Here is a 12,894-nt window from a genome sequence, read left to right on the forward strand (position 1 = left end):
ATTGATATTGAGGGAGGACAGAGCAGACAGTTTCTGGCATGACAGCCAGCTGTTGTCCTTGCACTTAAACTGCCTGTTTGTTAGCTTTTGAAATAGTCTGCCAGAGTCAGTCTGGGATTCCTATAAGGTACCTGAAACTGTTCTGCAAACAACTGAATATCAAAACCCAAACATATTGCATCTACATGCAAGCATGTGTATGGAAAAAAGGGGGGAAAAAGTAAGTAACAAACAAGCAGCTACAAATTAGTTTTTCTTAGGGAAATACATTGTGGCAATCTGCCTAGGGCAGCCTTTGCATTTTTTTCACAGGCTGAATCTATATTCTTAAAGATATTGCATCATAGACTGAAAATTCCTCTTGCTTCTCCTGGCTTAGAGGCAGATCAGCTTGGTCACTTGAATCAGCAGTACATGGTTTGTGATAGTTCAGTGCTTTTTTTAAAAGTGTATAGTAATGTATATCTATCTTGAAGTACAGAAATTCATGTGGCAGTAAGACACTTTCTTTAGCACTGTTCAAAGACCCTTTACACTGAGAAAAGAAATGTTTATGGCTTCTTTGTTAGATGTAAAATAATTCTCTTTTCACCTCTTTGTCTTCAAGTGCCAAGAAATTCTCATTTTCCATTTGTATTCCCATTTTGATATTTGCTGTAGTGGCTGACAGTGGTATTTAGCAATATTTATTGTCAGCCATTTTTTAGTCAGATGAAAAAGAAATGAATCAGTCAATTATACTGTCAATAACAGGGAGACACAGCAGCAGCTATAAAGCTGCTAAAGCCTCCGAAAGACTAAGAATATGTAACAGCAATTAGGTGGGTTATCTTTATCCATTCTTTACATGTTGTGTAAGATACTGGTGTGAAAAGCTAGCTCACAGATGTATACGTGCAATTGGATTAAGTAAGCCTTTGGAAGCCTCCTGAAAGGGATAGCTTTGCCTCTTTATTTGAATTGTTATTTAGGAGGGAAGTATTCTGATGGCATGAAAGATGGCCCAAAACTGAGAGCTGGCAAAGGGAGGGAAGCACAGTCAGAGCATGAAAAACAAGGAAAAATAAATAGTGTAAAAATAAAATTGATAAGACACATTCTGCCGAATACGTGAACAAAGCCAAAGGGTACTTTCACAAACATATAAACAGGAGGAGACTGCGACTACAATCCTGTTAAAAAGACTTAATGGAGAGATGTTACTATGATGTAGGGCGGTCCATTTTCTTTTTCTTTCGTAAGGAGAAAGGCTGGAGAGAAAATGTACCTTAAAAAAAGATGTAAAGCCAGGAGAATACCAACTCCATAAAAACACACATTCATCAAAATAACCTTGGAGGGATAACAGTGGCCCGCAGCCACAGGAAATGATTAAATAGATAAGGCAGAGAGCAATTAGAAGAGTAGAGTATGACACTGTCCACAGCAAATAACGTACTCAGTACTATTGTGCATCAGCTTGCAAAATCTGGAGATTGCCACTTTGATGGGTCTGGAGTGCTAATATGCCATTTGTTTGATGAAGATGCTTATCTGATTTCCAGTGACAAGCGGAAAGACTCCAAGCATTGTAATTTCAGATGCAGTGGGAGTAACCTGTACTGTTGTAACACCATTTCAAGCCAAGTTGTCAAGGTGTGCAACTGGGCATTCCCAGGTTTATAACACAATGACAGGAATATGACTGCTGTTACCACGATATTGTATGCAATCATCAGAAGCCAGCTTGCTTCTCTTGAGCTAACAGGATGTGAACTGTACCCATGCATATGAACAAATCCATAGCTAACTCTGTACAGAAGAGTATAAAATGGGCAACAGAGATTGACTAAGTACATGACACTAAATGGAATAAAATCAAACACAGAAAAAGCTAGTAAAAATACTGAGTCACTATGGCATTAGGAAAAGACAGAAATTTGATTTCCTCAGAAGCTAAAGCAGTCAGCAGGAGGGAGGAGGAGAAAATGAATATGCAACAGGGTAGGAAATGAGTGTGCAGACATAAAGGAGCATCTTAAGCAATGACTGCTGAGACTAATCCACTGCGTATGTTATCACTATATTCATCTCTTTGGATTTCAGGAAGGAATTTAGCATAATACTGCAAAGCAGATTATTGCATATGATTAGTATTTATGGGACTAGAGGTACTGCCCTTGAACTAACAAGGTGACCAAAAGAGCAAGGACAGATTCTGCCACTACCATGACAGTGTCTATGATAGGAAACTAACGTTTGGTTAGTGGTGCCCAGCAATAGGGCAAGAGGCAACGGGCACAAACTGAACCACAGGCAGTTCCGTCTGAACATGAGGGAAAACTTCTTTCCTGTGAGGGTGACTGAGCACTGGAACAGGTTGCCCAGAGAGGTTGTGGAGTCTCCTTCCCTGAAGATATTCAAAACCCGCCTGGATGCGATCCTGGGCAATATGCTCTAGGTGACCCTGCTTGAGCAGAGGGGTTGGACTAGATGATCTCCAGGGGTTCCTGCCAACCTGAGCCATTCTGTGATTCTGTGATTCTGTGATTCTGTGATTCTCTTTGGCTTACCAAAGGACACTGCTTTGAAAGATCCTTGGACTGAGTTACAAAATCTGACGTGTAACACAAAGTGAGGAGAATATGATAAAAAGAAAGGAAAAGTAATGGAGAAATCAGGAAAAAAGGCAAGTAATGGCTAATGGCTTTTGAAAACAGAAAAGAGCAGAATTCTGCCACTGTCTAGGTGAGAGAAGGGATTTGACTCCAGAGCGTATCTGAAAGGAGTACTAATGCGTGGTGAGTCCAGGGACGGGTTTCCTGGGAAACAACGTAGGACACACCATAGAGAGAGGTTTGTCCTAAATCCTAAACGTCCTTTTCCAGTTCTACAGTATTTGTCTGCAACTCTAAGCCAGTGACCTCTGTCCACTTGGGATTCACAGTGTGGGTAGATGCCTTGCCAGCGTGTGGGGATCTACGTGTATGCTTTCTCAGAGGAAAGCAGACCTCATTCTGTTGTAAACCAGGCTGCTGGTGGTGTACAGTTTTTATATGTTAGCCTAGTGCCTGAGGTTCAGACCTTCAGGTTTTTGTAGGTGCTGAGCTTAAGGAGGAGGTAAGGCAATGCTGGGCTATCTGCTTCAGTTCCACTGGTAAATTGCTGTTTGAATCTGTCTGTTAGGAATATTGAACAGAAACAATGCATTAAGGACACAGAGCAGAAAACATTCTGGTGACAACCTATAAAGCCATTTTTTTCAAAGTATTCAGGTGCCTGGTAAGATTTTCAAAAGCATCTATGCACAAACTCATGGGAGTATTTTGCTTCTGCAAATTCACTACCTGCCTATTTGCATCCTTGGGCATGTAAATAGCTTTTAAAATCTGGCCAGTTGTTGAAGCTGAAGATGTGAAGCTGAAGATGTTACGAGATGGATGAACTGATGGGACTTAAAGTAACACAGGTGAAAAACAGTGGTCAGATATTCAACATGTATACGCTCTGAATTGCGCGTTGGAGGCTCATTGATTGGAAAGGCTCCTAATTCACACATTTATATTAGATGCTTAGAGTTAGGCAGTGTGAATACCCACGTTATGTTACATGCCAATGAAATAACTATAAACCTAGAAGATTAGAACAAGCCATTATGAATGCTTAATTATTTTAACTATAAAGAAAAAATCATTAAAAATAGTAAAGGTAACTATTTATTTGGTAGGCAATACTCTGACAATTTTGCAACAAGTTATGCAATGTTTCACTGAAAATGTAATGAATTTTTAATGTGCTCTTTAATTTAGTTATTAGTGACATTCTGTTAATCTGCTGTGTTTTAACCCTTGGCAGGACAGCATCATTCTTACAGTGCCATAAAACTGAGTAGTCGGATAATTAGTGTATATACATAAATTGTGAGAAGCAAAAAACGTTTCTTCATTTCTGCAGAAGTGATTATTCATTGCAGCTTATTAACTGCCAGTTTTAGGCACGAGTAGTAATCTCTGTTGTGCCACGCGTGAAAGGATTTATAAAAATTGCACATTTGTTAAGAATATAAGTTGTAGTCAGTCTTACTATAATGCTTGTTTCCAAAACACAGGTTGGAACATGCAGTCTTTCTTGCAAAAATTTTCTCCGTGTGGTTGAATGGGCAACAGTGATTTGGCTCTAGTCTTTTGTTCACCAGTGTAAAAATAGATACTCTGCAATGTTTTTATAACAATATAAACTACTGTAATGTAAATACCAGGTGTTTCATATAAGTAAACCTCTAGTTAATATGCCTTGTATGTATATATTGCAGGCATGTATATATCTTTAGAAATCTCTTGTAATGTAAATGTGAGAGAAATGATAATTTGCAGGCTTTTGAGAGACTTGTGGTGTATTAAGTTGAGGTGACCTCCCTGACTCTGTACTTGTTAATGCCTTAGGAAAATCAACTGCAATCTGGTAAATACTTTCTCAGCCTAACAGCACACTGCAGGCGCAAGCTGTGTGATATTCCACAGCCTCAGAGAGCCTCACGAGGGAGGCAAGCTCTCGTACACCCATTGAGCCAAAGCTGACTCTTAACATTGGTTCTTGGTATTCAGCAGTGATTTCTGGTTATCACTATACTTTTGCAGACATCCTGGTGCTCAACGTACCGTGTTTAAGCTGATTTGATAAAGCTTGTAACATTTTGGTAGGCCCGTTTTCTTCTGGGAACCAAACTTTGTCTTTGAAGTCAGATGTGACTTCAGTGTTATCAGCTGCAAGAGCGTGGAGCTCTGTATCTGTACCCGTGATTCATGCTGCGAACCCTCTCTAGGATCTTTCTCTTAGAACTGAAGCACGTTCAGTTTCCCAGAAGACAGGAAAACTTTTCTCGGTGGAACCACTGGATAACAGCTTGCAAAACACAGGTTCGCTGCTTTTATCTCCTTGAGAGTATTTCACCCTACATAGCTCAGCCACAAAGGGCATGTGCCCATCATCAGCCTGTAGATATTCGGGGTACCTTTCTCAGTGTTTCCCATTAGAGCTGCTCTGCCTTGCCTGGGAAACTAAGGACTTCTTGTATCCAAGAAGAGAAGAAACGTATCGTTCTAAGAGCACTAGAAGGACCAGGGCCAAGCTCATGTTTTTTACTACAATGGCTACTGATATATAGTATTCAGTAGAAAAAACTGGAACTGCCTTAACAAGGGTGCTAAGGGACTAGCTAAGGGTGCTAATTCTATATATCTGACTCCTTGACTCTCTCTGTACATTAACTTTGCAATTAAATATTAATATATTCACATACTCACACATTCAATGTGTTGTTGCAGCTTCATTTGCAATGGTTGGAGTTGTGAGTTATTTTTGCTTTGAGGAGTTCTTTGGCAGTCTTTAGAGTATGTTTATCTTGGAGTACCCCTACCGTGTTACTCATTCTTCAGTGTTATACTGTAAAAACTGTGTTTCTAACGTTTCGGGAATTTTTTTTTATATATTTATGTAGTTTAAAAATGTAAAGATAGACGAGCATCCATGAGACACTTGTACATTTTATGTCTATTTTTTTAACTATGATAGGCCCAATTATTTTGGTTAGAATTACTGTTATTACAGGACTTCAACTAACAAATATTTTAACTTGGCAAATGTTCAGATTTTCTTAGTAAGTGAATCCATTATACTCTCCTAACATCTGCTCTGAATTATCCCAAATGCTTTTGGTACTTTCACATGAAGTTTTTCATTTGCTTTTTTTTTCAGTAAAGTACCATTATGCAGACTGGTTGATTCTTATCTCATTGAAGACATTTATAAAATGGGCATTGATTTCAATAAAAATTAGACTAGAAGACAAAGGAGAATAAGTTTTAGAAAATACAGTTATGAGACAAAATACTCTGTTAAAAATAAACTTAACACTGTTACAGTAAATAATAAAATCATTGGCCAAGTAAGTTCTCACATTATAAAATTCTTCTGGACTTGCATCATCTGAAGCATATAGAGGGCAGAAAAAGTTACAAATTTTGGTTAGAAATTCCTTCCTTCCATCCCTTAAGTGCAATAAACGTGTGACAACTTAGAAAACCTGTTTCATAAATTCATCGGGAGGTAAGTTCTTACTAGTCCAAAACACAAATACAAGAGTTCCATCAACTCTTTTCCACAACACAACGTTTCTATAATGCTTGTCAGCCTCCAGTAAAACAGAAAGCATACAAGAAAACAGAGACTGGAAAAGCAAGTTAATATATCCATGTAGGCCTGCCAAATCTCATTGGTTTCTTTCATTTTGAATTCCTTTTCATTTACATACTTTAGGTATGTTCTTTGAAAAGATATTTTAGATGAAATAGATATTTTAAAATTTCTCTGGTTATTTTTGAAGGAACTCTCACTAGCAGCTAACATCGAACTGGGATTTTGTGTAAACATCTGGAAAATACATGCTACAATTCTGCACTATTTGACACTGCTAAGGCTTTTGTCAGAGTACTGTGTTTGGTTTTGGCATGACAATTTAAAGGATGGAAACCGACTGGAGAGAATACAGGAGAAAGGAACGAAAACGATCAAGGGGCTAGAAAATATGACCTACAGGAAAGATGAAAAGAAGGGCCTGTTTATTTTTAAGAAAAGACCTGAAGTGAGATACAATAATAGTCTTCAAACACATAACTTCCCTGCTACAAAGAGGCAGTAAAGAATCTATTACCTTAGTCTTCTGTGGCAAAGAGAAACAACGGGCTAAAATTGCAACAGGAAAGATTTTGGTTAATGGAAGATATTTTGTTTATGGAAGATGTTTAAAATATCAGGAAGAGTTAAGCACCAAGAAGTTGTGGAATGTCCATCACTGGAGATTCTGAAGAGCAGCCTAGACAAGTATCTCAGGAATAATGTAGATGTAATTATTCCTGCCATGTAGCAGAAGGCTGGAGTCTGATGACTCTTAAGGTCTCCATGTAGCTCCTTGAGTCTGGGATAATCCTTTGTCTTTTACCATGGCAGCTCAGTTCATAAAAAATAAGAAAAAATAACTATAAAATAAAATAAGATAAAAATAAGATGCAAATGGCCTTCTTTCAAAGGATATCAAATCCAAACTTCTGCTCAAATATCATCTCAAAATAGTTAGCTGTTTTATTTGTTTGGCATATGTACGAGGGGTGTTCCAAAGCTTCTGCTCTTATGATTTGAAATTATCTTCCACTTTTCAGCCTAAAGTTATCGCTATATAGTATATATGGTATGGCATGGCAGGGCATGGCATGGCATGGTATTATTGTTGGGCCAGCTTTTTCCTTTCTTTAGGTTAAATAACTCTTCTTCCATTCTTGGGTTTTGTACCATGCAAATTCAGTCAGTGTAGTCATATCCCCCTTTTTAGAGAAGCTCCTCTAGGTTTTTCGCAGAAGAAAAACTTAGCTTTAATTTTTTTGCCTTTTCTCTGCACTTCTCTTTTCTATATTTTTCACCAAGTAGGGTTTTTTTTGCAATGGGGTTATGGTTTCTTGCTGGAAGACCTCTTAATGAAAGGCCTTTCACAGCATGCCTTTCCATTTAAATGCACCATTCTTGAATCTATCAACAATATAATTGTAATGTATTCTACACTACCTATAATAAAATATATCTAGAATGCAAAAGCTATGAATACTTTCATTTTCATTTGTTAATAAAATAGAAGAGAAATGGACAAGTTTAGTTGCTTAATATTTAAACTAATGTAAAAGAGATTTGTCTCCTGGCATGCACTACTGTTGTTTTTTAGAAATCCTTCCTCCCCAGTGGTTCACCCATTAAGCCGCTGGATTGTTTCTTTCTTGCTGTTGTTGTGATCAGTTTTCTTATATCACAGTACTTTATTTTTTGCACTATTTTCCCCCAGTACTTCCCTGTTCTCCTCCTGCCTTTTTTTTTTCCCCCCTCTCAAAGCCATTATGGTTTTCTGGCTGAAAGACTGACAGCTAACAGAAATCAGGGACATTGTAGTCTGGTTGGTACCAGACTGGCAGTCCCCATATTTTTCATATAATCACGGTCAACTTCTATTGAATCTTTCTGGCCAAGGCGCAACCCCATCATTAAACGGAAGTGGAAAAGCTGTTATTTTTATTGTGTAATACAATGCTGTGCATCTCCGTTAGTAGTATGGCATCATGGATTGCAAGACCACCACTTAAGAACTTCAGATTTAGGTGTTCACTTCAAACACTAGTCAGAACCACAGAATATCTTTCAAACAGCGTTTCTTAAGATATGTACGCATGGCAAGAGTTAAGAAAAGGCCACCAAAAATCTGTGTGTTTTATTTAAGATGTCTGGGATATATTTAAATGTAGAAAACTTGGAGGAAAACTTAAGAAAATACTGTCAGATCAGTGTCTCAAAGTGCTCACATCCAGCTGTGGAGTATCTTCTTGTTGGTGAGAAGGTCTGCTACGATGTGCAGATGAAAATTTTCCTTTTCAACTCACTTGGGAGCCAGATGTATAGGACTGAATGTATTACTTTATTGACACTGAGAGCTGCAGAGATTTATGCCTAGGCTGAATCTAGGCAATATCTTTAATGCAAAACAATAGCAAATATTAGGTTGTTTCCTCGGAAGTCAAAATATTCACCATACCCAATTACTCTTCACTATAAAACATGTACTGGACCCTGTAAAACTTTCACTACCTTCTAACAAAAGCTGGAGTTCATTTGTCTGAGGGATTGTTCAGAGGATATTATGATAGACATCTGAATCCTGACCACAGGACTGGATAACCTCCAGAAGTCCCTTCCAACTTCAGTTATTCTATGATTCTATGATTCCTAAGCCATTGTATTTCTTTTGAAATAGTAACAGATAGCCTAGTTTCTCCAGAAATAAATATATTAATACTAGAGAATTATATTAATTATATCTCCAGAGTGATACATATTTTATTATATATAATATTAGGACTTGTATATATCAAAAGAGGTGCCATCAAATATTGTTATTATCATAACTGTTTGTCACATTGTGCCCTTTATTTACCATGTTACTTTTTCTGAGGCCTTTGACCATAATAGTCATTGTTGCATGAGTGTCTGTCTCAAGAGTTTCACCATAGTAGTCTGTTACAAATCACCTCCGAGTTGGTATGCACTCCTTGCTTTCATGAGTTAGTCACTATTAGCACATATTTGTGATCTTGTGGGATTGGTACCCGCCTACTGGAACGGACCAACTCCCTGTGGTGTAGACATCTGGTTCTGATATAAAATCACTGAGCTATCAACTCACATTACAGTGTTATTCAGAGGAGTTTGAATGAAATGGTAGAGAGAAAAAGTGACCTGTGCAAAGAAGGACATCCACAGCATAATTCTCTCTTTTCTGAAAAAAGAAATCTTGGTGTCAATCTAAGAGGAGCCTCTTCACCTGAAGAAGTTCCTTATAGCTTACTGATATTACATGGTATCATGAGTATGATATTACTGTTGAATTTTCACTTCTGAGTTTTCTTTCTGTTCCTTCTCTCATGCCTCTTTATTGTTTCTAGGTCCCAAGAAGATACCCTGAATATATCACAACTCAAAACAAGCAATGATTTAAGTGTCAGTCTCCTCGGGTTAATGAGAAGTGGATACTCCAGAGTAATGCTCTCAGCACTGTCTCCTTCATTCACCACCACCCTAAAAGGTTGTACTGCCACCTTCACAATTCATTTCCCAGCTAAGCTCATATGCATGTCTTGGATGTCAGCGTTTGGAAAGCAGTAGACTTCTGCCAACTTGTTTTGGCAGAAGAATGTTGAGCTAGGTCTCATTCAGAAAAATTGGACTCTTATCTAAACGCCATTAAAGTAACAAGAAAACAAGAATAGCTAAAATACGCAATCCTGAAATCTAGAGATGAAATAAAAATAGAGTAGGGCTCCCATCTCCAAGAAATGAGCTAAGTCTGAGAGATGTTTTCTTATTTTGCTAACAAGATAAAACTGTAAAGTATGGTGGGACAATCAGTGTGGCAGGGACTGCTCACAGAATCACAGAATTGTTTAGGTTGGAAGGGACCTCTGGAGATCATCTAGTCCAACCCCCCTGCTCCAGCAGGGTCACCTAGAGCATATTTCCCAGGATCACATCCAGACGGGTTTTGAATATCTCCAGGGAAGGAGACTCCACAACCTCTCTGGGCAACCTGTTCCAGTGCTCAGTCACCGTCACAGGAAAGAAGTTTTTCCTCATGTTCAGACGGAACTGCCTGTGGTTCAGTTTGTGCCCGTCGCCTCTTGTCCTGTTGCTGGGCACCACGGAGAAGAGACTGGCCCCATCCTCTTGACACTCCCCCTTCAGATACTTGTACACATTGATCAGATCACCTCTCAGTCTTCTCTTCTCCAGGCTGAACAGGCCCAGCTCTTGCAGTCTTTCTTCATAGGAGAGATGCTCCAGTCCCCTCATCGTCTTTGTAGCCCTCCGCTGGACTCTCTCCAGTAGCACCATGTCTCTCTTTTACTGGGGAGCCCAGAATTGGACACAGTACTCCAGGTGAGGCCTCAACAGGCTGAACACGCTGGCAGGCAGTATTAATTCCCTCAGCGTTCCACGTTATGGGAGCTCACTAGCACAGCAGCAAAGAGGACAGCAAACATGTCCACTATGCCAAGGATGCCTTAGGCTGATTGGAGGGAAGCCAGTGGGTTGCCGTCAGCTTTCTGTGATACCCAAGTGGGAAGTCCCATTGCCAAGCCTTGAACTCACAGTCCACCTGAGCTTCATCAGGAGCGAGATGACATTCATATGTTGTACAGCTCCTGCTGCACACTAAAGGTTCAAACCTGAACGTGCATTCATATGCAGCACAGGAATGTACATTTAGGTGAACTTTATTGCAAGAACTGGTTTGCTCTCACCAATGAGTGCTGAACAAGACAGGTCAACACCGGTATTTTGGTGCAAGTGGCCTCACTCCTCTGTCTGACGCGGTGGAAAAGCTCTCGACTCCTCTTCCCCCCAGCTTTCCTCTCTCCCTTGGTATCTGTGTCTGTTGTAGGTGAGAGGAATAAATGTGTGTGTGTGCACATACGATGCAGCTATGTGTTCATTACATTATACTAAACCTGGAGTGATAAAGAATCTCTTTTCTGTGATACAACAGACCTTTATATAAATTATTTTTGCGTATGCACAAGAGTCACAGAGTCCTCCATCCTTTCCTTTTCATTTTTTGCTTTTCATTTATTTTAACTTGATCGTGCTCTCGATCATGCTCATGGTCATAAGCACATCTTTCTCCACAACTCCTGACTCGGAAATTACAGATGTTATCAGAACTGGAGAGTGGAGTCCTCCAATGGCTGCTCAGGAGTGTGGAGCAGCAGACAATTTTCCATGCTCTCATCCTTCCCCCTTTCTACTGTCCCGCTCATCCCATCCTCACAAGGAATAGCTGCAGAATTCAATTCCAGCCAGAAGGGAAGACAGGCAGACAGCTGTCATGCTATGAATCAGATCCTAAAGTGTGGTTTGGAGGGAAAGATTTTAGCTTTATTTCCCACTCGCAGAACAAACAGCATCTGTTTTTGGCACTTGCAGTTTTATGCTGTTCTTGAAAAACTTAGGAGTTTGACTTGCAATTACAGATTTCATGTGAGGAAATTGAATTCAAATATGCAAGGCAAAACATTGTCCGGACATTTTTTATTGATCGGGTCACTATGAAATTAAATTCAAGCTATGTATGAAAGAATAGAATGTTTAAATGAGAATGAGAAGTAGCACATATGATTCTCTTCAATCCTGTGGAAACATTACATGCAGCTAGACTGGTTATTAGTTTTAGTGTTCTGTGGAGTTTGAAGACAGTGAGTGCTGAAGAATGAACAGACTTTGGCTTGAAAAGTGTTCCTGTGTGCTCCGGTAGTTAGGGATAGAATGATTCCTTGGACACACTGGGAATCAAAGGAGCCAAAAATGAGTCACGTGGACGAATACAGACCTCACATTTAATTATATAATAATACTACAGCAAGCACAATTGGAGCAGCCTTGCTGACCTCACAGCTGAAAGCACTATTTAAGATCTGGCTACCAGATGTTCCAACAGAATCTAGCCAGCTGCTAGCAGAGGTTACCCTGAGTGTTTTAACAGAGAATATTTACAGCCTAATAGTTCGGAAGAGATGATTGCACTAATCTTCTTTTTTGCCATGCTGTGGGACAACGCTGAAGCATGGGGATTCAAGGACGGAGTGCTGCATAACTCCATTTGGTTAGGTAAGAAAGAATTTCATCATGAATGTTTTTCTGCAAAAAACACTGTGTTTCTCTAACAATGTAAAGATGAACCTCCAGCAGTATAAAACCATGCATTAAAAGAAGCAAAATACTGCATTGAAATTGGTCATCATTTATCTGATTAAAAACTGTTAAGTTTTGTCCTTACAATCTTACTGGTTTTACTATTTATCTGATGTGCAGGAAAACAAAGTTATGGAATATATTGTATGAATGTATTTTCCTAAGCATGAGGTTAAGTGAAAGCAGTGTTGAATATTATTAGTTCCTTCTAATGAAGGAAAGAAGAGTATGAAAAGAAACATTTGCCAAAGGAATGAATTAGTTTCTGCATGAACATACTTCAAATGCCTGGGGTCCTACATATGAAACTAAATGATCTGGAAATAATAGCAATAATATTTCCTAGGTTTCTAGGAGAGTACAGGAATGTATATGGTTTAGCTATTCATGTGTTCACATCATTAAGTAGTGGAGAAAAAATTCCAAAGGGGCTATATAAGATGCTGTGGCAATCGTTTTTGATATCCCAAGTGGGTTTAAATAGCTCTTAGAGTTCTTTCAGAGTTCTTTATTATTCTCCAATACAACAACAGAAGATCAAAACATTCACCTAAAATATGTCAAAACAAATATATGCAG

At 38.9% G+C, this 12,894-nt stretch overlaps 1 protein-coding gene across 1 annotated transcript in view; it reads left to right on the plus strand.

Annotated features, from left to right (window-relative positions):
- The window catches only part of TNFAIP6 (TNF alpha induced protein 6), a 33,211-nt gene that overhangs the window by 5,064 nt on the left and 15,253 nt on the right, over window positions 1-12,894 (plus strand). Inside the window, exons 2-3 of the mRNA XM_009666498.2 lie at window positions 9,513-9,652; window positions 12,187-12,231. Of these exons, the coding sequence (XP_009664793.2) occupies window positions 9,513-9,652; window positions 12,187-12,231 (185 nt within the window). The remainder of the gene's footprint in view (window positions 1-9,512; window positions 9,653-12,186; window positions 12,232-12,894) is intronic.

The sequence above is a fragment of the Struthio camelus genome, chromosome 6 (genome assembly GCF_040807025.1).
Source record: "Struthio camelus isolate bStrCam1 chromosome 6, bStrCam1.hap1, whole genome shotgun sequence".
NCBI lineage: Eukaryota > Metazoa > Chordata > Aves > Struthioniformes > Struthionidae > Struthio > Struthio camelus.